The sequence below is a fragment of the Callithrix jacchus genome, chromosome 4 (assembly GCF_049354715.1).
Source record: "Callithrix jacchus isolate 240 chromosome 4, calJac240_pri, whole genome shotgun sequence".
Classification (NCBI taxonomy): domain Eukaryota; kingdom Metazoa; phylum Chordata; class Mammalia; order Primates; family Cebidae; genus Callithrix; species Callithrix jacchus.
In genome coordinates, this window is record NC_133505.1 from 43,019,552 (window position 1) to 43,046,344 (window position 26,793).

The 26,793-nt window shown below is 43.3% G+C and overlaps 3 protein-coding genes and 1 long non-coding RNA gene across 10 annotated transcripts in view; 2 read left to right on the forward strand and 2 right to left on the reverse strand.

Moving 5' to 3' along the window:
* Positions 1-101: 101 nt before the first annotated feature.
* SNRPC (small nuclear ribonucleoprotein polypeptide C) lies at positions 102-17,055 on the forward strand. Of its 5 annotated transcripts, XM_035295412.3 has the most exons (8): positions 102-136; positions 495-537; positions 613-772; positions 6,346-6,454; positions 11,865-11,954; positions 13,960-14,064; positions 16,209-16,265; positions 16,708-17,055. In XM_035295412.3, exons 3-8 carry the CDS (start codon positions 758-760, stop codon positions 16,830-16,832), a joined length of 501 nt encoding a protein of 166 aa, XP_035151303.1. In that variant the 5' UTR covers positions 102-136; positions 495-537; positions 613-757; the 3' UTR covers positions 16,833-17,055. The 5 variants fall into 5 exon arrangements, with proteins under 5 accessions (XP_035151303.1, XP_078225159.1, XP_078225158.1 ...); XM_078369033.1 differs by lacking the exon at positions 16,209-16,265 and having other exon boundaries at positions 102-263; XM_078369032.1 differs by lacking the exon at positions 16,209-16,265.
* On the reverse strand, positions 7,798-8,127 carry LOC108591158 (small nuclear ribonucleoprotein G). Its single transcript, XM_035295415.3, has one exon. The coding sequence runs from the start codon at positions 8,102-8,104 to the stop codon at positions 7,874-7,876; it is 231 nt and encodes a 76-aa protein (XP_035151306.1). The 5' UTR covers positions 8,105-8,127; the 3' UTR covers positions 7,798-7,873.
* On the reverse strand, positions 10,584-25,134 carry LOC103792405 (uncharacterized). 2 transcript variants are annotated; one of them, XR_001910978.4, is made up of 3 exons: positions 25,060-25,134; positions 11,213-11,284; positions 10,584-10,701 (listed from the first exon to the last, which is right to left on the reverse strand). It is a non-coding gene; the product is annotated as an uncharacterized LOC103792405 (long non-coding RNA). The 2 variants fall into 2 exon arrangements; XR_008480627.2 differs by lacking the exon at positions 25,060-25,134 and adding an exon at positions 24,820-24,911.
* BLTP3A (bridge-like lipid transfer protein family member 3A) overlaps positions 24,224-26,793 on the forward strand; it is a 76,907-nt gene continuing 74,337 nt past the window's right edge. Inside the window, exon 1 of one of the 2 annotated variants that reach the window (XM_002746456.6) lies at positions 24,224-24,434. In XM_002746456.6, the coding sequence (XP_002746502.3) occupies positions 24,391-24,434 (44 nt within the window). In that variant the 5' untranslated portion in view covers positions 24,224-24,390. Of the gene's footprint in view, positions 24,435-24,615; positions 25,588-26,793 lie in introns of those variants that run through there. The other variant, XM_035295364.3, reaches the window with a different exon arrangement.

Consider the following 26,793-nt stretch of genomic DNA (forward strand, 5'->3'; position numbering starts at 1 on the left):
TCGGCAGCAGGAGGGTAGGGCTTCAAAGTTTTCGCGCTAGTCTCTTGGGCTTCCGCGGTGTCGGCACTGGCTGTGTGCGTCATTTCCGGGCGTCACGGAACGGAGTGGCCAACGGCTTGCCGAGCAACATGCCCAAGTGAGTGGGGCCCTGAAATTTGAGGGTGATGGTAGTGACTAGTTGTGGCCCTCATGCAGGAGCGGAGAGCTGTTTCTGGTTTCTGAAACCTCGAGGGATAGGAGAGGATCTGGGCGGGTGGACGGAGGTAGGAAGATGGAAGAGGGTAGACACCCTTTTTTTAGAATGGAGATGGATCCCGCTTAAGGCAACAAAAAAAGCCTGGTTTATGTGACGACGCTTTGTCTGACACCTTTGAGTCCTGACGAGGTCGGGCTTTTTGTTTGTTTCTTTGTTTTTATCTTCCATGAACAGCGCTTCCGTGGATGGGTATCTAACTGGTTGTCATCTTCTCTTTTTCTCTTCCACCTCTTTTCAGGTTTTATTGTGACTACTGCGATACATACCTCACCCATGACTCTGTAAGTGGCGTATCTATTCAGTTTCAAAAAGCCTAATGTGTAATAATGAAATGAGTTTTGTGTTTTTTTTTAAAGATGCAAGTTTGTACTTTACCACCTGCTGAGGTTTAAGGTCTACTGCTTGGAGAAACTATTGGAGATTATTTTCCGACCTTTCCTGTAACTTTGACTAAAAACTGCTTGATAAGTCGGGCAAAGTGATGTACCTGTAGTCCCAGCTATGCAAGAGGATGAGGTGAGAGAATCGCTTGAGGTCCAGGCTTAAGTGTGGCATGATCAGGCCACTGCATTCCAGCCTGGATAACAAACAAAAAAACTGCTTAGCAAATAATAACAGCAGCTGAAGTAGAATTTTTTTTTTTTTTTTGAGATGGAGTTTCGCCCTTGTTGCCCAAGCTGGTTTGCAATGGTGTGGTCTCGGCCCACCGCAACCTCCGCCTCGCGGATTCGAGTGATTCTCCTGCCTACGCCTCCTGAGTAGCTGGGATTACAGGCATGTGCCACCACGCCCAGCTAATTTTGTATTTTTAGTAGAGACAGGATTTCTCCATGTTGTCCAGGCTGGTCTGCAACTCCTGACCTCAGGTGATCCGCCCACCTCTGCCTCCCAAAGTGTTGGGATTACAGGCCTTACCCACTGCACCTGGCCTGTTAGTACTTTTATCTCTACTTTACCAAGGAGGACATTGAGGCAGAGTGAATAAATAATTGACTAGATGCCACAAAACCAGTAAGTGGTATAGAGCTGGAAGATGGGCCTAGGCAGTCTGTCTCCAGAGCTTTTATACCAGCAGTGCTCAAACTTGTTGGCCTTAGGGTCCCTTTACACTTGTTTTTTCGGGTTTTATTGAGGAGGAGTTTCGCTCTTGTTGCCCACCCTGGAGTGCAATGACAGGATGTCATCCACTTCAACCTCTGCTTTCTGGGTTCAAGTGATTCTCCTGCTTCAGCCTCCTGAATATCTAGGATTACAGGCACCTGCCACCACCTCCAGAAAATTTTTTGTATTTTTAGTAGAGACAGGATTTTGCCTTGTTGATCAGGCTGGTCTCGAACTCCTGACCTCAGGTTATCCTCCCAACTTGGCCTTCCAAAGTGCTGGGATTACAGGCGTAAGCCACTGCACCCAGCTTCTTTATACTCTTAAAAATTATTTCGAGATATGTACATATATATATGTGTGTGTGTGTTTTCTGGACAGAGTCTCGCTCTGTCGCCTAGGCTGGAATGCAGTGGCACAATCTCAGCTCACTGCAACTTCTGCCTCTTGGGTTCAGGTGATTCTCCTGCTCTCAGCCTCCCAAGTAGTTGGAACTATAGGCACCTGGCACCACGCCTGGCTAATTTTTTTGTATTTTTAGTAGAGACAGGGTTTCATCATGTTGGCCAGGCTGGTCTCAAACTCCTGATCTCAAATGATCCACCCACCTTGGCCTCCCAAAGTGCTAGGATTACAGGCATGAGCCACTGCACCTGGCCGGTTATATGTATTTTTAAAATTGGGTTATGTGGATTATATCTGTCAATATTTTCTGTATTTGAAATTAAAATGTAAAAATTTGGCCAGGGTTAGTGGCGCATACCTGTAATCCCAGAACTTTGGGAGGCTGAGGTGGGAGGATCACTTGAAGCCAGGAGTACAGAACAGCCTGGGTAATATAGCGAGTTGCTATCTCTACAGACAAAGATATTAGCTGGGTGCGGTGGTGTGTGCCTGTAGTCCCTGTTAATCTGAAGACTGAGGTGGGAAGGCTGAAGACTTGAGGTGGGAAGATCTCTTGTGTCTAGGAGTTTGAGGTTGTAGGGAGCTATGATGTGCCACTGTACTCCAGCCTAGGTGACAGAGCGAGACCCTGCTTCAATAATAATAATAAACAAAAAAATGCTTATTCACTTAAAATTAAGCTTTTTACATGTAGTATAACATTTTAGACATGAAAAATAGCAATTTTCCACAAAGTAGTACAAAGAATGGCATTGTTTTAACATTTTTGCAAAATGCTCATGCCTGACTTAGTGGAAAACAGCTGGATTCTCAACGATTTCAGCATAAAATCTGTTGCAATATATTTTTTGATTGAAGTATATGAAGAAAATTCAACCTCACAGGGTATATAGTTGAAAAAAGGAGTACATTAATAGCCTTGTTAGATATTTGTGGATATTTTTGTACTGCAACTCAACACGTGGTTATTTGCAATATGGAATCTGAAATTGTATGAAACTTTTCATACAATTACATTAAGTCCCAGCTACTTGGAAGGCTGTGGTGCAAGGATTACTTAAGTTTATTAATTTGAGACCAGCCTGGGCAATGTGTAGTGTAACCCTGTCTCTTAAAAAAAAAAAAAATTGTGGGCCGGGCGTGGTGTGGTGGCTCACACCTGTCATCCAAGCACTTTGGAGGCCAAGGCGCGTGGATCACCTGAGGTCGGGAGTTCAAGACCAGCCTGACCAACATGGTGAAACCCTGTCTTAAAAAAAAAAAAAAAAAAAAATTGGCAGTGGTTCATGCCTGTAATCCCAGCACTTTGGGAGGCCGAGGTGGGCGGGTCACGAGGTCATGAGATCAAGATCATCCTGGCCAACATGGTGAAACCCCATCTCTACTAAGAATACAAAAATTAGCACCTGAGGTCCCAGCGACTCGGGAGGCTGAGGTGGAAGAATCGCTTGAACCCAGGAGGTGGAGGTTGCAGTGAGCTGAGATTGCGCCACTGCATTCTAGCCTGGTGACAGAGCAAGACTCAGTCTTAAAAAAAAAAAAAATTTAGTAGTTTATCTTGCACTTGAGTAGATCTTCTAGTATTACGATTTTGTAATGTGCATTGGTTATTTGGAAAATGTTGATTGAGTTGAGTTAGTGCCAGGCTTCAAATATGGACACATTTGATTAGGTAATGACAACCCACGTTAATAATGTCACAGTCTAATCGTAACCACCCTTAAGTATTGGGAAGCGGTCAAGCTTATGGTGGCAGATAAGATTTTCTGAAATTCTGATATTTGCTTTATAGCTCAAATTCTGTCATTGTCAATACTATCCATTGATCTCCTTGAAGTGACAGGTTCGCTCCATTCTTTTTTTTTTTTTTGAGACAGAATCTTGCTCTGTCACTCAGGCTGGAGTGCAATGGCACGATCTTGTCTCACTGTAACCTCCACCTTCCAGGTTCAAGTGATTCTCCTGCCTCAGCCTCCCAAGTAGCTGGGATTACAGGTGTGAGCCATCATACCCAGCTAATTTTTGTATTTTTAGTAGGGACAGGGTTTTGCCTTGTTGGCCAGACTGGTCTCGAACTCCTGACATCAGGTCATCTACTTGCCTCGGCCTCCCAAAGTGCTGGGATTACAAGCATGAGCCACCTCGCCTGGCTGTTAGTCATGATTTTGTTTTTAGGCTTTAAGGCATCGTTGTTGTATTAATGTAAGCAGTGGTTAGGAGGATAAGGAACAATTTTTTTTTTGGAGATAGGATCTTGCTTTGTTATCCAGGCTGGAGTATAGTGGCACAATCTTGGCTCACTGTAACCTTGATCTCCTGGGCTCAAACGTCCCTTCCACCTCAGCCTCCCAAGTAGCTGGGACCACAGATGTGAGCCACCACAACAGGCTAATTGTTTTTCGAAGAGACGCTATGTTGCCCAGCTGGCAGAGCAGTAATTTGAAATGCAGACTGAAAAGACAGTCTCTTTTCAGTATCTGTTGCCTCTGAGGTAGTCATGTCAAGAATGAGTGAGTATAGCAGTAGCAAGGTAGTTAGGCAGCAATGAGGAGCATCTGAATGAGAGTTGCGTTTCTTCAGGCAGGAGGATTGCTTGAGCCTGGATGGTTGAGGCTGCAGTGAGCTGTGTTCAGGCCACTGCACTCCAGCCTGGGTGACAGTGTGAGATGCCATCCCCAACAATAAAATAAAAAAGATACAATATGTTTTTATCACTCCAGAAAGCTCTCCTGTGTTCCTTTGCAGTTAGTCTCCTGTACCCCTAACCTCCATTGATCTTGGTTTTCTTTAATAAAGATTAGTGTTACTGGTTTTCAAACTTCCTGGGAATGCAATCTGCCATATATAGTATATACCTTTTTTTTTTTTTTTTTGAGACAGAATCTCACTCTGTTGCCCAGGCTGGAGTGCAGTGGTGCAATAACGGCTCACTGCAACTTCCGCCTCCCAGGTTTAAGCAGTTCTCCTGCCTCAACATCCTGAGTAACTGGGATTACAGGCATTCACCACCTTGCCCAGCTAATTTTTGTATTTTTAGTAGACAGAGTTTCACCATGTTGTCCAGGCTAGCCTTGAAATCCTGACCTCAAGTGATACACCTGCCTGAGCCTCCCGAAGTGCTGGGATTACAGATGTGAGCCACAGTTCCCGGCCCTATAGTTTTTATGTGTGACTTCTGTTGCTCAGTATAATGTTTTTGAGAGTCATTCCTATTGCAAATGTCAGTGATTTGTTCTTTCTGAATAGTAGTCCGTTGTGACATGCACATGTGATTTTCATGAAGATTGAGACACTGCAAAGTACATAGTCATACTATGTGTCAGGGGTGCCTGACACATAGTGAGTGTTCAGTAAATGTTAACTTAAAAGAAGGTTGAATGTGGAGCTTATTGTATGTCAGTTATACCCCAATAAAGCTATTAAAGAACAAAAGGATTAGTGGACTATCGACAAAGTGCTCTATGTGATTTGTATAGCGTTTATACTCTAGACCCCTAGTCATTGAAAAGAACATATTTTCATAATGTTATTTAACTGTATGTAAGCTATATTATTTTGCCATGGAATAACCTAAGAAAGGACATTAAAATGGCCCTGTGTTCTAGATCAGTGACTTGCACATTTTTTTCTTAATGTGTTGGAATATAATTATTTTAGGTTTGGGTACAGACAGCCTTTGCTGCAGTTACTCAACTCTGCCTTGTAGAGAGATGCCATAGCCAGTATAGAAATAAATGTGCTGGGCTCTGTGGCTCCCACCAGTCAGCTCACAGCATGTTTGGAGGCCAAGGTGGGAGGTTTACTTGAGGTTAGGAGTTTGAGACCAGCCTGGGCCACGTCGTGAGACCTCATCTCTACAAAAAATTAAAAAGTTGGCTGGTCATAGTGGCTCGTGTCTCTAGTCCCAGCGACTCAGGAGGCTGAGCTGGGGTGATTGCTTGAACCTGAATGGTTGAGGCTGCAGTGAGCCGAGATCGTGCTATTGCGTTCCAGCCTGAGTAACAGCAAGATCCTGTTCAAAAAAAAAAAAGGCAGAGATAAATGTGGTTGTGTTCCAATACTTTTTTTTTTTGAGATGAAGTTTTGCTCTTATCGCCCAGGCTGGAGTGCAATGGCACAATCTGAGCTCACTGCAACTTTCTTCCCCTGGTTTCAAGTGATTTTTCTGCCTCAACCTCCCAAGTAGCTGGGATTACAGGTGCCCACCATTATGCCCAGCGAATTTTTATATTTTTAGTAGAGACAGGGTTTCACTATGTTGGCCAGGCTGATCTTGAACTCCTGACCTCAAACGATCTGCCATCCTCAGCCTCCCAAAGTGCTGAGATTACAGGGGTGAGCCACAGCGCCTGGCCTTTTTTAAAAAAACAAACAAAAAAAAAGCCAGTGGCTGGCCTATGGGCCATAGTTTGCTGACCTCTGGTCTAGATAATATATAAAAAAATTTACCACAGTACATTGCTGGATAATGTTTATAAGTAATACTGTAGCAGCCAGCTAATGCTACTTATATAAAGGTAAAACTTTAAGTTTTAGTGTTGGACATTTGTTTCTACATGTGATATGATCTTTTTATTTTACAGCCATCTGTGAGAAAGACACACTGCAGTGGTAGGAAACACAAAGAGAATGTGAAAGACTACTATCAGAAATGGATGGAAGAGCAGGCTCAGAGCCTGATTGACAAAACAAGTATGTTTCAGTCTCTTGTTCTGATGTGGTAAAATGGCCCTATTCTTTCTTGTCCCTGTCTCTGTTGTTTTTCACAGAGGCAACACATTCTGAATGATAAATAGGAGCATTTGGATACGTTGTATGAAAGAAGTGGAAGGTCATTGGTTTCCCAAGGATATAGGAACACATTATTGAGGTTAGAGCTGAGACAACAATAAGGTTAGATGGCAAAATGAGGCAGAAAAGAATGGAGTTGCCTAACATTTATCTATGGACATGGACCAGATCTTGTAGCAAATTTATATAAAGCCCCTTTGTAGTAATCCACAGGTTTTAGAAGTGTGTTCCTATTCTAACAGGAGCAGGTGGGGAGTGGGTTTGTGGTTTTGCCCAAATAGTTTGAGATCATATTTAGATTTCTAATTTGTAGTCTTGACAGAGTACTAGTCAAAAAGAAACTATTTGTTATAACAAAATAGTCGATACATTTTGGACCCCTGTTATACATCCCATACTCTTTTTGTTAGGAATATTTTGTTGTTCTGGCTTGTCAGGTCCAGGGCGCTAACAGAAGGAGATGTTGCATTTTTACTTTAGATCATCCTGGTATATTTGAACCACGGCCTTTTTTTTTTTTTTTTTTCTGAGATGGAGCCTCACTCTGTTGCCCAGGCTGGAGTGCAGTGGCACCATCTCAACTCACTGCAACCTCTGCTTCCTGGGCTCAAACGATTCTCCTGCCTTAGCCTCCCGAGCAGCTGGGATTACAGGTGTGTGCCAGTATGCCCAACTAATTTTTGTATTTTTAGTAGAGATGGGTTTCACCATGTTGGTCAGGCTGGTCTTGAACTCCTGAACTTGTGATCAGCCCACCTTGGCCTCCCAAAGTGCTGGGATTACAGGTGTGAGCCACTGTGCCCAGCATCACGGCCTCTCTTAATCATTCATTGTACTCTGAGCTGGCCAGCCATATGGGCTTTGTGATGTGCCTTTTTGAAAAAGCAAAGGCTGGGTACAGTGGCTTATGCCTGTAATCCCAGCACTTTGGGAGGCCTAGGTGGGTAGATCACTTGAGGCCAGGAGTTGGAGGCCATCCTGGCCAACATGGGGAAACCCTGTCTCTACTAAACATACAAAAATGAGCAGGGCATGGTGTTGAACACTACTAATCCCAACTACTCAGGAGGCTGAGGCAGGAGAGTCGCTTGAACCCAAAAGGTGGATGTTGCAGTGAGCTGAGATCACTCTACTGCACTCTAGCCTGGGTGACAGAGTGAGACTGTCTCAAAAATTTTTTTTTTTTTTTTTTTTTTTTTGACTGTTACAAAAGTTTATTTAACAAAAAGTCTAATAGGAAAATGTACATGACCTAATTTTTACATCATAGTAAAACAGGCCCTATGGAGAGAGGACGTGGGTTTCTCCGCTGAACAGCCATTATACTCGTTCCAAGGCTTCTAACATGATGATACTATTTCCTCGTATTACCACCATTCCAATATTGTTCTGTTGTCCACTAGTCGCCATCTCCACACATTCATCTATCACAAGATTCATAAAGGGATCAAATCCCCGCAATATTCCTTGGACATGTCTGCCACCATTTAATTTCAATGATAACTTCTTGTCCATAAATTTTTTCAACTCGGGAGGGTGAGCTTTGCTCATGATGTCTACTCCGCGGGCACACCAAAATTTTTTTTTTTAATTTAAAAAAATAATGAAAAGGCAAAACCGGACAGGCATGGTGGCTCATGCCTCTAATCCCAGCACTTTGGGAGGAGGAGGTGGTCAGATCACCTGATGACAGGAGTTCGAGACAAGCCTGGCCAACGTGGTAAAACCCCATTTCTACTAAAAATACTGAAAATTCAGCTGGGCGTGGTGGGGCATGCCTGTAGTCCCAGCTACTTGGGAGGCTGAGGCTGAGGCAGGAGAATCCCTCAAACCCAGGAGGTGGAGGTTGCAGCGAGCCAAGTTTGTACCGCTACACTGCACTCCAGCCTGGGCAACAGAGTGAGGCTTCATCTCAAAAAACAATAATAATAAATTATGAGGCAACACTATTATGAAAATTTTCAAATAAAATAGACAAGCTTAATGAATTTCCAATTCTGAATTTCCTCACCCTTCACTTCCTGTTGCTTAACTGTAGCACTCTTGTCGCATTTATTCTAGTTTTCTCAACCTTGATACTGTTGGCATTTAAGCCTGGATGAGCCTTTGCTGTGGGGGTCTTTCTGTGAGTTGCAGGATGTTTAACAACATCCCTGGCATCTGTCAACTAGATGCCAGTACCAACCTCCAGTTGTGACTACTAAAAATATCTCCAGGCATTGTGCAGTGTCCCTGGGAGGCAAAATTGTTTCTGGCCGAGAGAGCCACTGAATGTTGTCATCTACTGCCTTTCTCCTTCCTGGATTATTATGGAGCAAACCTCAAACATTGTCCCAATTTTTAAAAATTTATTTAATTTATTTTTTGAGATGGAGTCTTGTTCTGTTGCCCAGGCTGGAGTGCAGTGGCACGATCTTGGCTCACTGCAACCTCTACCTCCTGGGTTCAAGTGTTTCTCCTGCCTCAGCTTCCTGAGTAGCTGGGACTACAGGTGCATGCCACCATACCCAGCTAATTTTTTTGTATTTTTGGTAGAAATGGGGTTTTTATACCAGTTCGGCCAGGCTGGTCTCGAACTGCTGACCTCAAGTGATTTGCCTGCCTCAGCCTCCCAAAGTGCTGGGATTATAGATATGAGCTGCTATGCCTGGCCCCAATTTTTTTATTTTATTTTGTTTTTTTCACTCCTGGCCCCAATTTTTTTAAAAGACCGAGTCTCGCAGGGTGCCATGGCTCATGCCTGTAATCACAGCACTTTGGGAGGCCAAGGCGGGTAGATCACAAGATCAGGAGTTCAAGACCAGCCTGGCCAAGATGGTGAAACTCGATCTCTACTAAAAATGCAAAAATTAGCTTGGCATGGTGGCGGGTGCCTCCCAGCTACTTGGGAGACTGAGGCAGGAGAATTGCTTGAACCAGGGAATCGGAGATTGTGATGAGCCAAGATCATGCCACTGTCCTCCAGCCTGGTGATAGAGTGAGACTCCGTCTCCAAAAAAAAAAAGGATGAATAAACTTTTTTCTTTTTTAAGTTTTTATTTTTTTTAAGAGCATAATCTGTTGCCCAGTCTGGAGTGCCATGGCCCAATCATAACTTACTGTAGCCTTGAACTCCTGGGCTCAAGCATTCCTCTTCCCTCAGCCTCCCAAGTAGCTGGGACTACAGGTGCACACCACCATGCTCAGTTAATCTTTATTTTTTGTTGAGACGGGGGTCTCACTATGTTACCCAAGCTAGTATTGAACTCTGGGGCTCGAGAGATCCTCTTGCCTCCGCCTCCCAAAGTGCCAGGATTACAGGCATGAGCCACTGCATTCGGCTTGAATACATGTTTTTGTTTTTGTTTGAGACGGAGTTTTGCTGTTGTTACCCAGACTGGAGTGCAGTGGCACGATCTTGGCTCACCGCAACCTCTGCCTTCTGGGTTCAAGCAATTCTCCTGCCTCAGCCTCCCGAGTAGCTGGGACTACAGGTGCGTACCACCATGCCCAGCTAATTTTTGTATTTTTAGTAGAGACAGGGTTTCACCTCGTTGACCAGGATGGTATCGATCTCTTGACCTCGTGATCCTCCTGCCTCGGCCTCCCAAAGTGCTGGGATTATAGGTGTGAGCCACCGCGCCCGGCCTTGATTTTGTTTTGTTGTAAGGCTAGTCAGAATAAACATTTTTAGTGGAGGACTTTTTGAGAAGACTAGGAGAGCCCTTCGGGGACACACCCCATGAAATCCATGATTATGTTGACAGAGTCTGCTGCTGAGCCAGTGACTTTGCTTTCCCCACTTCAGCCTTTAGAAGCCATCCTCCTACAAAGGATGTGAGAGAGGCCTTCTTGATTAAAAAGTCCATGTTGGGATATAATCCCTGAGATCCACAGGCTTTATTCAGAGGCATATGGATAATAAGCTATTCATAAATCTCTGCTAGGTCACTTTTTTGGATATGATCCAATGAATCATCAGTAATTGACTTGAGTAATTTGACTTCCTTTGGCTTGGTCGGAGTGAAGTAGATGACCTGTAGACAGCACTATATTGGCAGGAACTTATGTCAGGAATAGACTTTATTAGTGTGTACTTTAAAATTTATTTGTGATTCTTTTCCAAAATCAAATATAGATGATCTTCAGTTTCTCTTGTGCCTCATTATCTGAAAAAAAAAATTAAAAATTGATTGTATTAGACTTTTGAAAAATCATAATCTTTTTTGGGGCAAGCTTATAGTTTGAAATCGTTGTTTCTTTTAAGTCTCCTAGTTTAGTGCATTGATTTCCAAACTGGTAAACCAACTTGGTGTATTATTTTTACCTAGGACAGCATACATAGGAAGGATGGAAATTTCATAAAGCCTAGCTTTTGGGGCATGTCTTATACTTTTTCAAACAAAACTATGAATGGCTTGAATTGGTTATAAACCACATCTACAAATTAAAGAAGATTGTTCTTCTTTGGTAAAAGATACTGATAGAGCCAGATGTGGTGGCTCATGCCTATTATCCTAGCACTCTGGGGAGCCGAGGTGGGTGGATCACATGAACTCAGGAGTTTGAGACCAACCTGGGCAATAGGGAGAAACCCCATCTCTGCAAAAAGTAGAAAAGTTAGCCAGGCATGGTGCTGTACACCTGTAGCTACTCAGGAGGATGAAGTGAGAGGATCACCTGAGCCGGGAAGGTTGAGGCTGTCATGAGCTGTGATTATCCCTGCACTCCAGCATGGGTGACAGTGAGACTCTGTCTCAAAAAAAAAAAAAAGAGAAGATATTGATACACAGGAAATTTTTACTCCAGTCTCCCTTATTTAATTTAACCATAGAACTGCTAAGTAGAAAATGTAAATCAACAAATCAATTATTTGCAATTTTAGCTGGTGAATACCTGAAAATGATTTTAAAACTGTAGAACCATGATATAGTAGCTTTAGATGAAAACTAGCGCATGTTCTCACTCATAAGTGGGTGTTGAACAGCGAGAACACATGGACACAGGGAGGGGAACATCACACGCCGGGGCCTAGGGGGAGGAATAGCAGGGGGTGGGGGAATTGGGGAGGGGTAGCATTAGAAGAAATACCTAATGTAGAAGATGGGGTGACGGATGCAGCAAACCACCACCATGGCATGTGTACACCTGTTAACAAACCTGCACGATCTGCACACATACCCCAGAACTTAAAGTATAATAGATTAAAAAAAAAAAACTAGCAAGAATAAAGTAATTGGAACCATTAAAGACTTAAAAGAAAGTGGCATTTTAGTTATTTGGTTGTTGAATTCTTATTCATCTTTTTTTTTCCTCACCCTCATTTCCAAAGCGGCTGCATTTCAACAAGGAAAGATACCTCCTACTCCATTCTCTGCTCCTCCTCCTGCAGGGGCGATGATACCACCTCCCCCAAGTCTTCGTAAGTTTAAACTTTTAAGGGGTGTGACTGGGCAGGCTATCCTTTGATTATGTTAGATTATCTCACCTTTGGCTTTCAAATGCTCTTGAATTTATATGTAGCTAGTAATATAAATATATCAATATATAAATGTTGAATATAGATGCAGGTAGTAATAGAAAACGACTTTAGTGGTATAATTTCTAAAATAACTTTAGAGTTAACTTTTTTTGTTTTTGAGACAGAGTTTCGCTCTTGTTACCCAGGCTGGAGTGCAATGGTGTGATCTCGGCTCACAGCAACCTCCATCTCCTGGGTTCAGGCAATTCACCTGCCTCAGCCTCCTGAGTAGCTGGGATTACAGGCACACGCCACCATGCCCAGCTAATTTTTTGTATTTTTAGTAGAGATGGGGTTTCACCGTGTTGACCAGGATGGTCTCCATCTCTTGACCTCGTGATCCACCCTCCTCGGCCTCCCAAAGTGCTGGGATTACAGGCTTGAGCCACCGTGCGCGGCTTAGAGTTAACTTTTGATTGCATTGTCACTAAGATATTGTGTTTATGGCATCCCAAGTGTGAATCTGAGACAGACTTAAATGGAAAGAAAGCTCGGAATGAACCTCTGATTCGATGAGCTAATATATGAATAGGAGTTGCTAGGTATATTAAATTATTTACTGCTATGAATACAGCAATGGAGGACTGAAATTGCTGATAAACTCCTTGTCTTTTGCCCTATTTTCTAACCCACCTAACACCAAAATCTGTATCTTATGAAAGATGAGAATTAGGCTGAGCGTGGTGGTTCACACTTGTAATCCCAGCACTTTGAGAAGCCAAGGCAGATGGGTCTCCTGAAACTCTGTCTCCTGAGATCAGGAGTTTGAGACCAGCCTGGCCAACATGGTGAAACCTTGTTCCTACTAAAAATATGAAAATTAGCCAGGCATGGTGGTGCATGTCTATAGTCCCAGCTACTCAGGAGGCTAAGGCAGGAGAGTTGCTTGAACTCAGGAGGCGTAGGTTGCAGAGAGCTGAGATTGTGCCACTGCACACCAGCCTAGGCAACACAGCAAGACTGAAAAAAAAAAAAAACAGAAGATAAGAATTAGATCATTGAAAGTGGGAAAGTGGAGTGGATCATAGGCCCAGCTTTCTGGGAAAGTTTGTTGTTTCTGTGTGGCAGACAAGAGGAGACTGAGTGCTGTACTAGGTCGTACTGTACTGTGGCTTTCCTGGGAGGGTTCAGACTGAAATCACATTCAGAGACCTAGACTCAGTCTTGCACACAATCACGGGTATAAACCTAGGGAAGCAGGCTGTTTGTAATAGTTGCACTCTAATGTAGGTGGACCACTAATAGCCTGCCAAACCTTTTCTGGACGCCTGACATCCTGGGACCTGGTCAGGCCTCAGCCCATAGCAACTGCAGGGTTTCTTCTCTCTCCTTTCTGCCTTGACTGGCTAGCACTCAACTCTATTTTTGATAGCAGAATAGTCTATGGTATGAATGTACTAATTTACCTTGCTCTTTTCTTATTGGATATTTCAGTTGTTCCAAATTTTAGCTATTGTAAATGATACTGTCAGGAATATCCCTGCATATAAGTTTTTGTATTTCCAAAGAATCTTTTAAAACCGTGTTTTTATTTTTTACAAAGTCATCTGAAATTAGACACTTGTGGCCTAAGTTCATCAGCTTTTTGTCAGGAGTTCTATAGAAGGTAAAACCTCTCCACCCCCCATTTTTTTTTTTTTTTAATTAAAATCTCAATTTTTTCTTAACCTAGAAAATCTAACTTTATTTTATTCTTCTGTCTAGGCAGGCTTGTTCTTGCTTTTTATTCGTAGATCAATGTTTTATGGCATGTGATTTTTGTGGATCTGCTATTCTAAAAAGAAACCATAAAAGGTCTGTTCTTTCAGAATTTGAAGGAGTTCATGAGATCCTTTTAGTTTGATTAAGAAGAGAAAATATTAATATATGAGCACACCTTAACCACAGGCCCCATTCTTTATTTCAGCGGGTCCTCCTCGCCCTGGTATGATGCCAGCACCCCATATGGGGGGCCCTCCCATGATGCCAATGATGGGCCCTCCTCCTCCTGGGATGATGCCGGTGGGACCTGGTAAGTTTAGATGTCTTTTTAGTTTGCTCCATTGTGTTTTTTTTCCAGTTTAATGGAATTCTTAATTAGCTGTCTGCCTGTACTATTATAACAAATTAAATTTGGTCAGTCATTAATGGTAATTTACACAAAAAGAAATACTTGATTTATCAGTATAAATGAATGGTATCCAGTGACCTTGTGCTACTAAAAGCAGGACAGGTTGCCTCTGTTTTTCATTTCTTCTCTCTGTTTACTTGCCTCATCCTGGCTTTTGGCCATTTATGTACAGTGAAGAGAAGAGTAGATAAGCTTGTTTCATTTTGAGAGGAGAGGGAAGATTATAGATACATTACATTTTCTCAGTTTTGATTTGGAGCAGAGCCACTTCTTGTTGCTTGTTTAATCTTGCAGATTAACTTGGCCTCATCATTATATTAAAAAGGCTTTCAGCCTGGTAGTTGGTTTTTTATTTAAGGAGGGGAAAAACTTAGGCTTCAAACATTTTATTTTAATGTAAATTTAAACATACACCAATTTGCAAATATTTCTGATATGCGAACAGGTCCTTTGCTTTGAGAGTGTGTCTAATGATTGGAACACTATATATTTATTGCATAAACCAATAAGCCATAACTGTAACACATCGTTCACCAACTTTAGTTTCATTTCTTTCAAGTGATCTGAGTCCTAGTTCCAATCTTTTATTATTATTTTGCCTACAAAATTTTTGAACATTTTTTGGTGACTTATCTAAGTATCTAAGAGTCTAAGTATCAAGTTAGTTTTAGAAACTGTTCTCTTTTCACACTCATTTAATTGGTTTGCAGAAAACTTAAATTATATATATAATTAGAGTAATAACTACATCGGACATAATCAGGTTTGGGAACAGATGTGGCCGACGCCTCCAACTACTCTGGAAATACAAGCTGCAAAGTTATTATAGAGTGGCTTCCTGGCCAGAATTATCAGTATATCTGCTGTGGGTATCGGGGAGAGTATAGATAAAGAGAGCTCCTGCCTTGCTGACTTGTGAGCCCAAAACACAATCAAATGACTTCAGTGGCTTTAGCATCTGAAATCAGGGTCACAAATTCAAATTCTTAGAGTTTTTAGGGATGTGGTAACTGAGGAATACAGATTCATCTAAAGAAGGCTTCTGGAACTCAACTTCAGCCTATGGTTGACATTCGAGAATAAGGCTTGGTGTTGCCTTTTCTCCTGAGTCTGCTTTTTGTTTTCTGTTTTTTCAAGCCAGGATAAAATGATAAGATAGTGGGATTTGTGTTAAAATAATTGAGTAGTTGGAGGTTGCACTGGGATAGGAATGGGTGGGATTATAGATAAAGTTGTCCGTGAGTGGATAATTGTTAAAGCTGGATGATGGATACATGGATGTTCATTCTATTCTTCTTTACTATTCTTGTGTATGTTTGAACATTTTCATAATAATAAATTTAAAAGAAAAAAGGAATCTAGACTTCTGTATGAAATCCCAATGTTACCAACTGATTAAAAGTAAATCCGCTATGGAGACCAAAGAAAACAAGTTTTCAGGTGCCCAGTTTTTAATCTTTGGTTTATGTCCATCCATTTCTTCTAAGAAATTCTTAAATATAGGTTAAGCATGGGCCTTTATGTGGTATTTAGAAGTTAGTAGTATTTTCTGTTCCTGTTTAAATTGGTCTTAAATTCTGTACCTGTTGGATTTTGTGTCTTTGCATATTTTTGTGTTTCACCATTTGTGATAAGGCTATATTCAAGTTTGAATATAGTTTTCTCTTGTACCTTTGCTGCAAAGCTTTACTCAAAATTATTTAGTTAAAAATAAATTGGTAAAATTTGATATTTAAAAATAATATTGATAACATGAAATTATGGGGCATAATAGTAAAATGAATATCCATGAATCCACCACCCAGCTGAGAAGTAGAACATTATCAATTCCATTGAAACTGCCTGTGTTCCTCCCCTACCCTTCTGCTTGCCCTCCCCTCCCTGGCTTATTTATTTGGCTGGTTTATTGATGGGACACTTAAAAACATTCATTAATAGTTTCTGAAATGCATTAGAAAAATCAGATTTTTATGTGCGATAATTGTTATAAATCACTTTATTGCCTATTATTTTTATTGACTTGAGCTAAGTATGGTTACTAACAGGTTCTCAGCATGGGCCTCCTGCTCACCTTTCCTACAACTCCGAACAAACGCTTAGTGGTAAGATTGTCCTCTGTGCCTGTGTACATTCATGAAATAGCTCCTGGTTATATATAGGTGGATATAACTGATTAAAAGAGCTGACTGAAAAACCTGTGACTTAGTTGTGAATTTCCCTGAGTAAGAAAAAAAGGTCGATTTAGGGAACTAGTGTCCCTGGTGATTTCTGGAAAGCAGTCTGTTAGTAGTTCCCCCTCACTATCATTACATCATGATTCCCATATGATTCTTGTGTTGACCTTTTTGTTTTTTGTTTGAGAATGTCTAAGTAATTTACAGATGTGATAAATTTGTTGCATTTCTTCTGTCACGTATGTCTTTTTTCCAGCATTTTGCAAGGGGGGGCTACATTTTTTGTTTTTAATTGAAGTCCCATAAAACTCTCCCTAAATGGTTTTTTCTGACTCCCCTTTTTTTCCATCTTCTTTGTTTTATCCTGCAGCTCCTGGAATGAGGCCACCCATGGGAGGCCATATGCCAATGATGCCTGGGCCCCCAATGATGAGACCTCCTGCCCGTCCCATGATGGTGCCCACTCGGCCTGGAATGACTCGACCAGACAGATAAGGATAGAGGGGAGGCCTCATTCTGTCAGTTTTATATTACCTGTTCGGCTTCACCAGGAGATCATGCTGCTGTGATGCTGGGTTTTCTAAACAGCATAAGGAAGACTTGCTCCCCTGTCTGATCAAAGAGAATAGTTTTGGAGGGGAGAGGTGGGGCAAAAAGATGCAGTTTTCATTTGTATTGGGAAATGTAAAAATAAAACTGTCAACTCTTTTAGTTAAAAGTGTTTTCCCTTTTTCCTCCCCTCTGTATTCTCTGTGTATAAAAGAAATGATGCAGTGAAATAAGCACTAAAAAAAGAAAAAGAAACGAAACATTGCAGTTCTGTTTCTCTAGTTCATTATCTCTTCATGTCCTCTGCATGAGATTCTTTTTCCTTAGCTATAGCAAATCTCTTTAGTAAATAAAGGCATCCTCCCTTTATTTACTAAAGTCATCTTGTATGCAGGACTAATCTAGCACTTGTAGAGCTTGTTGGTTAAACCACTAAACAGCTTGGTTAATTTTTCACATGAATAACACTTTGTATAGTAAGTGGAAAATTTTAAGTCTTTTATGCTGAAGTAAGGGAAAATAGTTCATGTGTGTGTCTGTCAGCCAAGAATGGCAAGAACTATCCTAACCTCAGCTTCTCCTTTCTCTCAGCTCCCCTCTCTCTTGGGCTCAAATAATCTGAAAAGTTTCTCCTTTAAAAAAAAATAACTTTAAGGCCAGGCATGGTGGCTCACGCCTGTAATCCCAGCACTTTTGGGAGGCCAAGGCAGGTGGATCACCTGAGGTCAGGAGTTTCAGACCAGCCTGACCAGTGTGGTGAAACCCCATCTCTACTAAAAATACAAAAATTAGGCCAAGCACAGTGGCTCACACCTGTAATCCCAGCACTTTGGGAGGCTGAGGTGGGCGGATCACCCGAGGTCAGGAGTTCGAGACCAGCTTGACCAGCAAGGAGAACCCTCATCTCTACTAAAAATACAACATTAGCCAGGCATGCTGGTAATCCTAGCTACTCGGGAGGCTGAGGCAAGAGAATCGCTTGAACCTGGGAGGCAGAGGTTGTGGTGAGCCGAGATCGCACCGTTGCACTCCACTCCAGCCTGGGCAACAAGAAACTCCATCTCTAGATAGACAGATAGACAGACAGACAGATAGTTCAAAAAGTAGCTGGACATGATGGTGTGTGTGTGTAATCCTAGCTACTCAGGAGGCTGAGGTGAGAAAATCACTCAAACCCGGGAGGCGTAGATTGTGGTGAGCTGAGATTGCACCATTACGAACCAGCCTGGGTGATACAGCAAGACCCCATCTCAAAAAAAAAAAACCCAAAACAACTTTAGATTAGAGATATTATCTCACAATATTGGCCATGCTAGTCTGGAACTCCTGGTTTCAAGCATTCCTTTTGCTTTATCCTCCTTAAATGTTAGGATTATAGATGTGAGCCACTGCACCTAGACTGAAAATTTTCTGTGGCATTGGTAAAATTACACAGATTTCTATGTTACAGAAGGTTTTTTATTTTTTGAGATAGGGTCTCTATTGCCCAGGCTGGGGCTCAGTCATAGCTTACTACAGCTTTGACCTGGGCTCAAGTGATCCTCCTGCCTTGACCTCCCAAAGTGCTGGGATTACAGGAGTGAGCCACTGCGCCTGGCCCAGAAGGTGTTTATAGAATTCTGTTTGTTACATAACTAAGCTGTAAAAGTAGCATATTTCCAGGGAAAGCATCTAGAAAGGAAGCCATTGGTATTGTTCATATTCAGTGAAGTATAAAACTTAAACTCTTGGCCAGGTGCGGTGGCTCACACCTGTAATCCCAGCACTGTGAGGCTGAGGTGGGCGGATCACGAGGTCAGGAGTTGGAGACCATCCTGGCCAACATGGTGAAACCCTGTCTCTACTAAAAATGCAAAAATTAGCTGGGTGTGGTGTTGGGCACCTGTAATCCCAGCTACTTGGGAGGCTGAGGGAGGAGAATCGCTTGAACTCAAAAGGCAGAGGTTGCAGTAAGCCAAGACTATGCCATTGTATTTCAGCCTGGGCAGCAGACTCCATCTCAAAAATAAACAAACAAATAAAAAAAAAAAAGATTTGAAATGGTTCACATGGACAAAATGTAAAATATAAAAAACTATAAAAGTTTTAGGGAAAAAAAAGAATTTTTGGGATGTAGGGCTAGGCAGAGTTCTTATATTTGACAACAAAACATGATCCAGAAAAAGAAACATTTAAAAACTGAATTTTGGCTGTATGCGGTGGCTCACACCTGTAATCCCAACACTTTGGGAGGCCAAGATGGGTGGATCACCTGAGGTCAGGAGTTCAAGACCAGCCTGGCCAAAATGGCCAAACCCCATGTCTACTAAAAAATACAAAAATTAGCTGGGTGCAGTGGCAGGCACCTGTAATCCCAGCTACTCCGGAGGCCGAAGCAGGGAGAATTGCTTGAACCTGGGAAGCAGAGGTTGCAGTGAGCTGAGAGATCATGCCAAATAAAAAATTGATTTTTTTGTCACAATTAAAAACTATTGCCCTACAAAACACCTGGTTTTAAAATTAATTTTAATTTGTTATTGTTGTTACCTAGGCTGGTCTTGAAACCCTGGCTTCAAGTGATCTTTTTACGTCACCTTCTAAGTGTTAGAATTACAGTCGTGAGCGATCACTCTTGGACACAAAACACATATTAAGAGGAAAAAAGCTACAGACTGTGAGAAAATATTTCCAAGGCCCAGTCCTGTGACTCACATCTGTAATCCCAGCACTTCAGGAGGCCAGCGTGAATGGATCACTCAAGCCCAGGAATTTGAGACCAGTCTGGGCAATATGGTGAAACTCTCTCTTTACAGAAAATACAAAAATTAGCTGGGTGTGATGGCACATGCCTGTAGTACCAGCTATTCGGGTTGGTATAGGGAGCTCAGATGGAGGACTGTTTGAACCTTGGAGGTCACGGCTGCAATGGGTGTGATCATGCCACTGCGCTCCAACCTGGATGACAGAGTGACTCCCTGCCTCAAAAAAAAAAAAAAAAATTTGCAAATGACATATCTAACGAGACTAGTATTCTGAATATATAAAGAACTCTCAAAACTCAAGAATAAAAAAAGAAAATCCAGCCGGGCACGGTGGCTCACGCCTGTAATCCCAGCACTTTGGGAGGCCGAGGCCGGTGGATCACAAGGTCAAGAGATCGAGACCATCTGGTCAACATGGTGAAACCCCATCTCTACTAAAAATACAAAAAATTAGCTGGGCATGGTGGCGTGTGCCTGTAATCCCAGCTACTCAGGAGGCTGAGGCAGGAGGATTGCCTGAACTCAGGAGGTGGAGGTTGCGGTGAGCCGAGATCGTGCCATTGCACTCCAGCCTGAGTAACAAGAGCGAAACTCCGTCTCAAAAAAAATAATAAATAAATAAATAAAATCCAATTAGAATGTGGGCAAAAGACATGAAGAGGGATTTCACTGAAGAAGATACATAGATGGCAAATACATGAAAAGGTATTCAGTGTCATTGCCATTATGGAAATACAAATCAAAACTACAATGAGCTATCACTACACACCTATCAAATGACTAAAATAAATACAGTGACACCATCAAATGATGGTGAAGATACAGAGAAACTGGATCACTTAGACACTGCTAGTGGGAACGTGAAATGATATAGTCATTCTGAATACCAGCTTGGCAGTTTTTAGATAAACACTCAACTACCATACAACCCAGCTCCTAGGCACTTATCCTAGCAAAATGAAAACTTATGTTCACATAAACACCTGTACACAAATATTTATAGCAGGCTTATTTGTAATAATAATGAACTGGAAACAGCCCAGATGTCCTTTGGCAGGTGAATGGTTAAACAAACTGGTATATCTATATCATGGAAAACTACTCATTAGTTAAAAGAAACAAACTATTCATACACATAACTACCTGGATGAATCTCCAGAGAATTATGCTGATGGAAAAAGTACCATCAGGCTGAACACATGGTGGCTCACACCTATAATCTCAGCTATTTGGGAGGCTGAAGTGGGAGGATCACTTGACCCCAGGAGTTCAGTGCCAGCCTGGGCAACATAGCAAGATGCAGTCTCTACCAAAAATAAAACAATTAGCCAGGCATGGTGGCATGTGCCTGTAGTCCCAGCCACTCAGGAAGCTGAGGTGGAAGGATCACTTGAGGCCAGGAGGTAGAGGCTGTAGTGAGCTACGATTGCACCACTGCATTCCAGCCCGGGCAACAACAGAGTGAGACCCCATTTCTAAAAGTGATAACTAAAAATAAATTAATTTTTTAAATTACTAAGAAAAAGTACAATCCCCAAAGGTTATGTACTGTATAGTTCCATTTCTATAACATTATTGACATTACAAAATTATAGAAATGGAGAACACAGTGGTTGCTGGGGGTAAGGAGGTGGTGGGTACTGGAGGAAGATTGGGGTGATTATAAAAGGGCAACAGTAGCCAGCACAGAGGCTCACACCTGTAATCCCAGTACTTTGGGAGGCCTAGGTGGGTGGATCATTAGGTCAGGAGTTCGAGACCAGCCTGGCCAACTTGGTCAAACCCTGTCTCTACTAAAAATATAAAAATTAGCCAGATGTGGTGGCACACGCCTGTAATTCCACCTACTCAGGAGGCTGAGGCAAGAGAATCGCTTGAACCCGGGAGGCAGAGGTTGCAGTGAGCTGAGATTACACCACTGCACTCCAGCCTGGGCAACAGAGTGAGAATCCATCTCAAAAAAAAAATAATAAAAATAAAAGGGCAACAGTGATGGACATGTTCTGTATATTATCCATTGATGTCAATATCTTGGTTGTGATATTGCAATATAGTTTTATAAGATGTTATTATTGGGGAGAACTAGGTAAAGGATACAATAACTTATTTGTATCATTTTTATTTGCTACAGAGTCTTGCTCTGTTACCCAGGCAGGGGCATGATCTCCACTCACTGTAGCCTCTGCTTCCTGGGTTCAAGCGATTCTCTTGCCTCAGCCTCCCAAGTAGCTGGGACTATAGGTGTGTGCCACCACGCCCAGCTAATTTTTGTATTTTTAGTAGAGACAGGGTTTTACCATTGTTGGTAAACAACCAGGAGTTGGCCAGGCTGGTCTCCAACTTCTGACCTCAAGTGATCTGCCTGCCTTGGCCTCCCAAAGTGCTAGGATTATAGGAATGAGCCACTGCGCCCGGCCTATTTGTATTATTTCTTACAACTGAATGTTAATCTATAATCATCTCAATATAAAATATTTGAAAAAAAATGGATTGGCTTCAGATCTCTTTTTTCTTTGTATGTCTTGGATTCTTAGAATTGCAGGGAAGGATAAACACATTAATACTGTTGGTGAGAGTATCAACTCTTCTAGTTCCTGGTCCCTAAAGAGGCCATATTTTTTAGAGCACGAATTTTTGCATTCAACAAAAATAACTCATTCAACAGGCATGATGACGCATTCAGGGAGGATACTGACTCTCTGAGCATGAGGTAGGTTTTGCCTTACATAGCTGATTCAGATGTCCAATCTTCTTTGCTGGGGTGCTCCAGGAAAGGAAGCCTGAAATGCAAAAATTGCTTGAGACCCCCTGGCTGAAATGCAAAAATTGCTTGAGACCCCCTGGCTGAAATGCAAAAATTGCTTGAGACCCCCTGGCTGAGGACTGAATTGGAATAAAGCAACAATGACCAATAACCTTGGCAAAAAAACCTTCTCCATAGGCCCTATTGGTCCCTGTTATATATTCTGGTGAGAGGTGGGCAGAGGGACGATTAATATTCAGTCCTACTGGAGGGGAGTGGGTAGTAAAGCACCTGGGCCAAGGATGATTTGCTGCCCTTTTATATAATATTTTGGGGACTTTAGGGAAAAAATGAACTTACTATGACTAAGGGATAGGCATAGGAATACATGGTCTAGTATTTTTGAGACAGTCTTGGTCAGTCGCCCAGACTGGAGTGCAGTGGTGCACCACTGCAACCAATGTCTCCCAGGCTCAAGGGATCCTCCCACCTCGGCCTCTCAAGTAGCTGGGATTACTGGCACGTGCCACCACACCCGGATAACTTGGGATTTTGTCATGGTACCTAGGCTGGTCTTGAACTCCTGGGCTCAAGCGATCCGTCTGTCTTGGCCTCTCAAAGTGCTGGGATTACAGGGGAGAGCCAGCGCGACTGACCTGATTATTTGTTTTTAAAATTCAACATTTAAAAAAAGAATAAAATAAAATAAAAAACATTATGCTTAGACTATCTCTGGAATTAGGGAGTAATTGTTTTGAGGGAAACAATTGTTTTGGAGCACTCTAAATGGCTGAGGGACTGGGGAGACAGACATGGTTGATTGCCTTTGGTTTTATATTACATATACGCAAGAATGACTACAATTAAAATGTAATATTAGCTGGTGGCCAGACTTCCTATAAGGCTGTCTCAAGAGCTTTTTTCTTTTCCCCCCAAGTTTTTGCTTGAAGGCTTAAGTCCAGAGAACTGTCACCTTTCCATCTTTGCCATTGGGTCTACGGGTGTCGCCGGCATGTGGGTTACACTTTTAAGCGTATGGGTGAAATAGAGTGGAAATAACACTTGACTGGGAGTCAGAACACTTGGATTCTAGCTCTAGGTGGCCCTAAGTAGGTGACCTTGGGAAAGCTCTTACTTCCCTGGGCTTCCTTTTCCGTATCTGCACAGTAAAGAAGCTGATCTCTGAAGTCCTCGGTCATTTTAACAACTGACGGTCTCATTTTCTTCTGACCCCACATTTAGGAGGGGGTGCTTCTGCAGTGCGCCGCTCAGGTCTTAAGTGACTATTTGCCTTTCGGTTCAGGAGCCGAGGCTAAGGGCGGCACCAAGAGGATGACTGACGGGCGTCCCCTTCCTAGCTCTGCAGCACAAAGCCCTTAGCAGCTGACCGCAGCGGTTGGTTTGCGTCTCCCCTCTCAGGGTCTGTGAGGTCCTTGAGACTACTTTTCCGTCCCCAGCCTGATTCCTGGAGTACAGCTGGTGCTCAAGAAATACTGAGTGAATGTGTGAGGGAAATAAATGAGCGGCGGCCGCTGGCATCCGGGAGCTGCGCAATGATCTAATGAATTTCTGCAAAAATTACAACTACCCCGCCTTTCCCCTTGGCTTCCAGGCGACTGCCGAATGCGAGAGGAACCGCACGCCCCTCAGAGGCGAAAGAAGCCTTTCAGATCAGAGTGGGAGATGAGAGCGCGGAGGGAGGAGGCTCGAGCCCGCCCGCCCCGGCGCTACGCGCGCCACCGCCCCTCACAGCGCGCGCCTCTGGCAGCCGCGAGCTAGGCCGGTGGGTGGCGCGCGATCTTCGCGTCGCTCTGGGCCGGCTGCCGCGGCGCCGCGCGGGTGGGTGGGATCTTGGCGGAGCGCCAGGCGCCCGAGCAGGGGAGAGAGCGCCATGGCGGCTGCGGCAGCGGCAGTGTTCGGTGGTCACGCCGCGGCGAGGTGAGGGGGCCGCCTCTTCTCCACAACTGAAGAGGCCACAGCTGTCCGCCCACCCGCCTTCCACGCGGGCCGCGGCTCCGGCATGGCCGGGATCATTAAGAAGCAGATCCTGAAACACCTGTCCCGGTGAGAGCGCCAACGCCAGCCCCCGGCGGTCCCGGGTCCTTCCTAACCCTCTCCGACCTCCTCCCTGACGCCGCGCTCCGGGCCCGGCCTCCCTCTCTCCAGCCCCGAGCCGGGACTCCGTGTCAGCCCCTGCCTCAACTCGAGCCCGGACAGCCTCCCCACGCGCCCGCCGTCGCCGACCGTTGTCGCCGCTCTGTGCTCCCCCCGCCCTGGGCCCGTCTGCCCTGGCGCCGATGCCGCGAGTCTCTCCCCCACCCTAACAGCCCCCTGGACTTTTTCTCTCCCCTCGAGGGCTCTCCTGGCCTGCTGTCCCCACCTCCCACACCTCCGAGCAGGTCACTTCGTGCTCCCCTGACTGTCTTTCCGAGGCCCCCTCGAAGCGCACCCTTGCCTGCCCGAACCGTCTGTGCTCCCTCTGCTTCCTCTGGCCTTTGGGTCCGTGCCCCTTCCTTCGGGCCTCTCACCGCCCTTCTCTCCCAGACCTTGTGCCCCTCCCTTTCTAAATAACCCTGCCGCCGGTCCTGCTAAGCCATTCCCCCTTAGATTTCCAACGCCGACACGGTGTTTCTTTCCCAGGAGCTCCCACCTCCTCCTCCTCCTCTTCTGTCTGACCCTGTTGCATCACCTTTGGAAAAGGCCAGCACCCAGGGCCGTTCCTCCGAACTCCTTTCTCCTTCGTTTGCCTTTCTTCTCATTACACAGCCTAATTGGAGAAAGGTCATGAGAGTTGGGGATAAAGTTTCCCCAACCTTCCCTTTAAGATGTGGAGGTTTTTTTGACAGCCTGTGAAAAGAACCAACAACGTCCGCTTCTGCTTTGCAGCCTTTTATTAAGCAATGTTATGTCGCTGGGTAATTTAGCATGAGGAGGTTGGCCGGCAAAACAGTTTTCAGGTGTAGCTGAATGAACCCCGTGTTCCAGTCGCGACAAAAATTGGAGCTAGGTTTCACTTAGTTTTCACTCCTTATTCTGTCCTGGAGTTGGTGATGGTTAATACCTTAACCAGCTTTTGTATCTCAAGTGAAGAGTGATCCAGGGCTCGTCTGCACAGTGGTCAGTGGTTTTCAGGAGGTAGGGGTGAGGGGAGATGTTAGTCAACATGGGACACCCAGGCTTGCACTGATGCATCTTTCTGGATCTTCTCATTGATTTGGTAAGTGGAGTGTGAGACGCTATTCCTGCCACTGCATCCCCTTTTCCTGGCTGACACTCGGGCTATATTTACTGTTACTTTGATCTTAGACTTTAATTAGTAATTAGACCCAAATCCATCTTCTGGTTAATCACCAGATAGTAAAAGAAAAAGCTCATTGGAGACTGGTGCTGGAAAGTGCCTTTGGATCCTTTTCTCAGATTAACCTAATATATTCTTTTTCAGATAGTAATAATCTAGGTGTTCCAGGAGATTTTTTTCAGATAGGAGTAATCTAGGTGTTGTTTATGTAAAGATATAATAGTATTTGGGGCATGACCAAAGATTGCAGAACAGAACAGAGAATTTAACCAGAGGAGAATTGTATAAATTGAAAGGACATAGAATTTTAGGGCTTTGAGATGATCTCACCTCTATTAGCATTGTTGTTTAAGAGCCTGGGTTCTTTCTGATTTACTTTCTCTAAAATGGGGATAATAACAGTATCTACTTTGAGCGTACCAAAATAAATAAATAAATAAATAAATAAATTGAATAAGACCTACTACTTGTCCAGCCTGGTCAACATGGTAAAACGCCCTCTCTACTAAAATACAAAAATTAGCCTGGCATGGTGCACATCTGTAGTCCTAGCTACTTGGGAGGCTGAGGCAGGAGAATCGCTTGAGCCCAGGAGGCGGAGGTTGCAGTGAGCCAAGATTGCACCACCACACTCCAGCCTAGACGACAGAGCAAGACTATCTCAAAAAACAGAACAAAACAAAAAGTATATTTTAAGATAAGTTAAAGTGAGTAATTGGATTGTTTGTAACTCAGAGGATATATGCTTGAGGGGATGGATACTCCATTCTCCATGATGTGCTTATTTCTCATTGCATGCCTGTATCAAAATATCTTATGTACCCCATAAATATATACACTACTATATATGTTATACACAAAAATTTTAAAAATATTATTGTATTACATGAATTAATATATGTAAGGACTTAGCACAGTGCCTAACATGAAGTATGTGCTCAATAAAATATGAGCTATGGTTATTTTTTTTTATCACAGTTGTGACACAATTTGATATAAGCTATAGATTTTACCTCCGGAAAAATTCATGTATGCAAACAGGTAATTTTTATATAAGTTTGAGAGGAAGGAGGAGTTATGAACCCTGAAGCACATGCCTGAATTCCTCAAGGCATCTGGAACTAG

What these genes read in the sequence shown, in the direction of transcription:
- SNRPC (XM_078369031.1), top strand. An exon ending in CATACCTCACCCATGACTCT is followed by an intron (nt 538 to 6,345) that starts GTAAGTGGCGTA and finishes TTTATTTTACAG; the next exon opens with CCATCTGTGAGAAAGACACA. An exon ending in GATGATGCCGGTGGGACCTG is followed by an intron (nt 14,065 to 16,208) that starts GTAAGTTTAGAT and finishes GGTTACTAACAG; the next exon opens with GTTCTCAGCATGGGCCTCCT.
- LOC108591158 (XM_035295415.3), bottom strand. Translation starts at nt 8,104, where the DNA reads ATGAGCAAAGCTCACCCTCCCGAGTTGAAAAAATTTATGGACAAGAAG.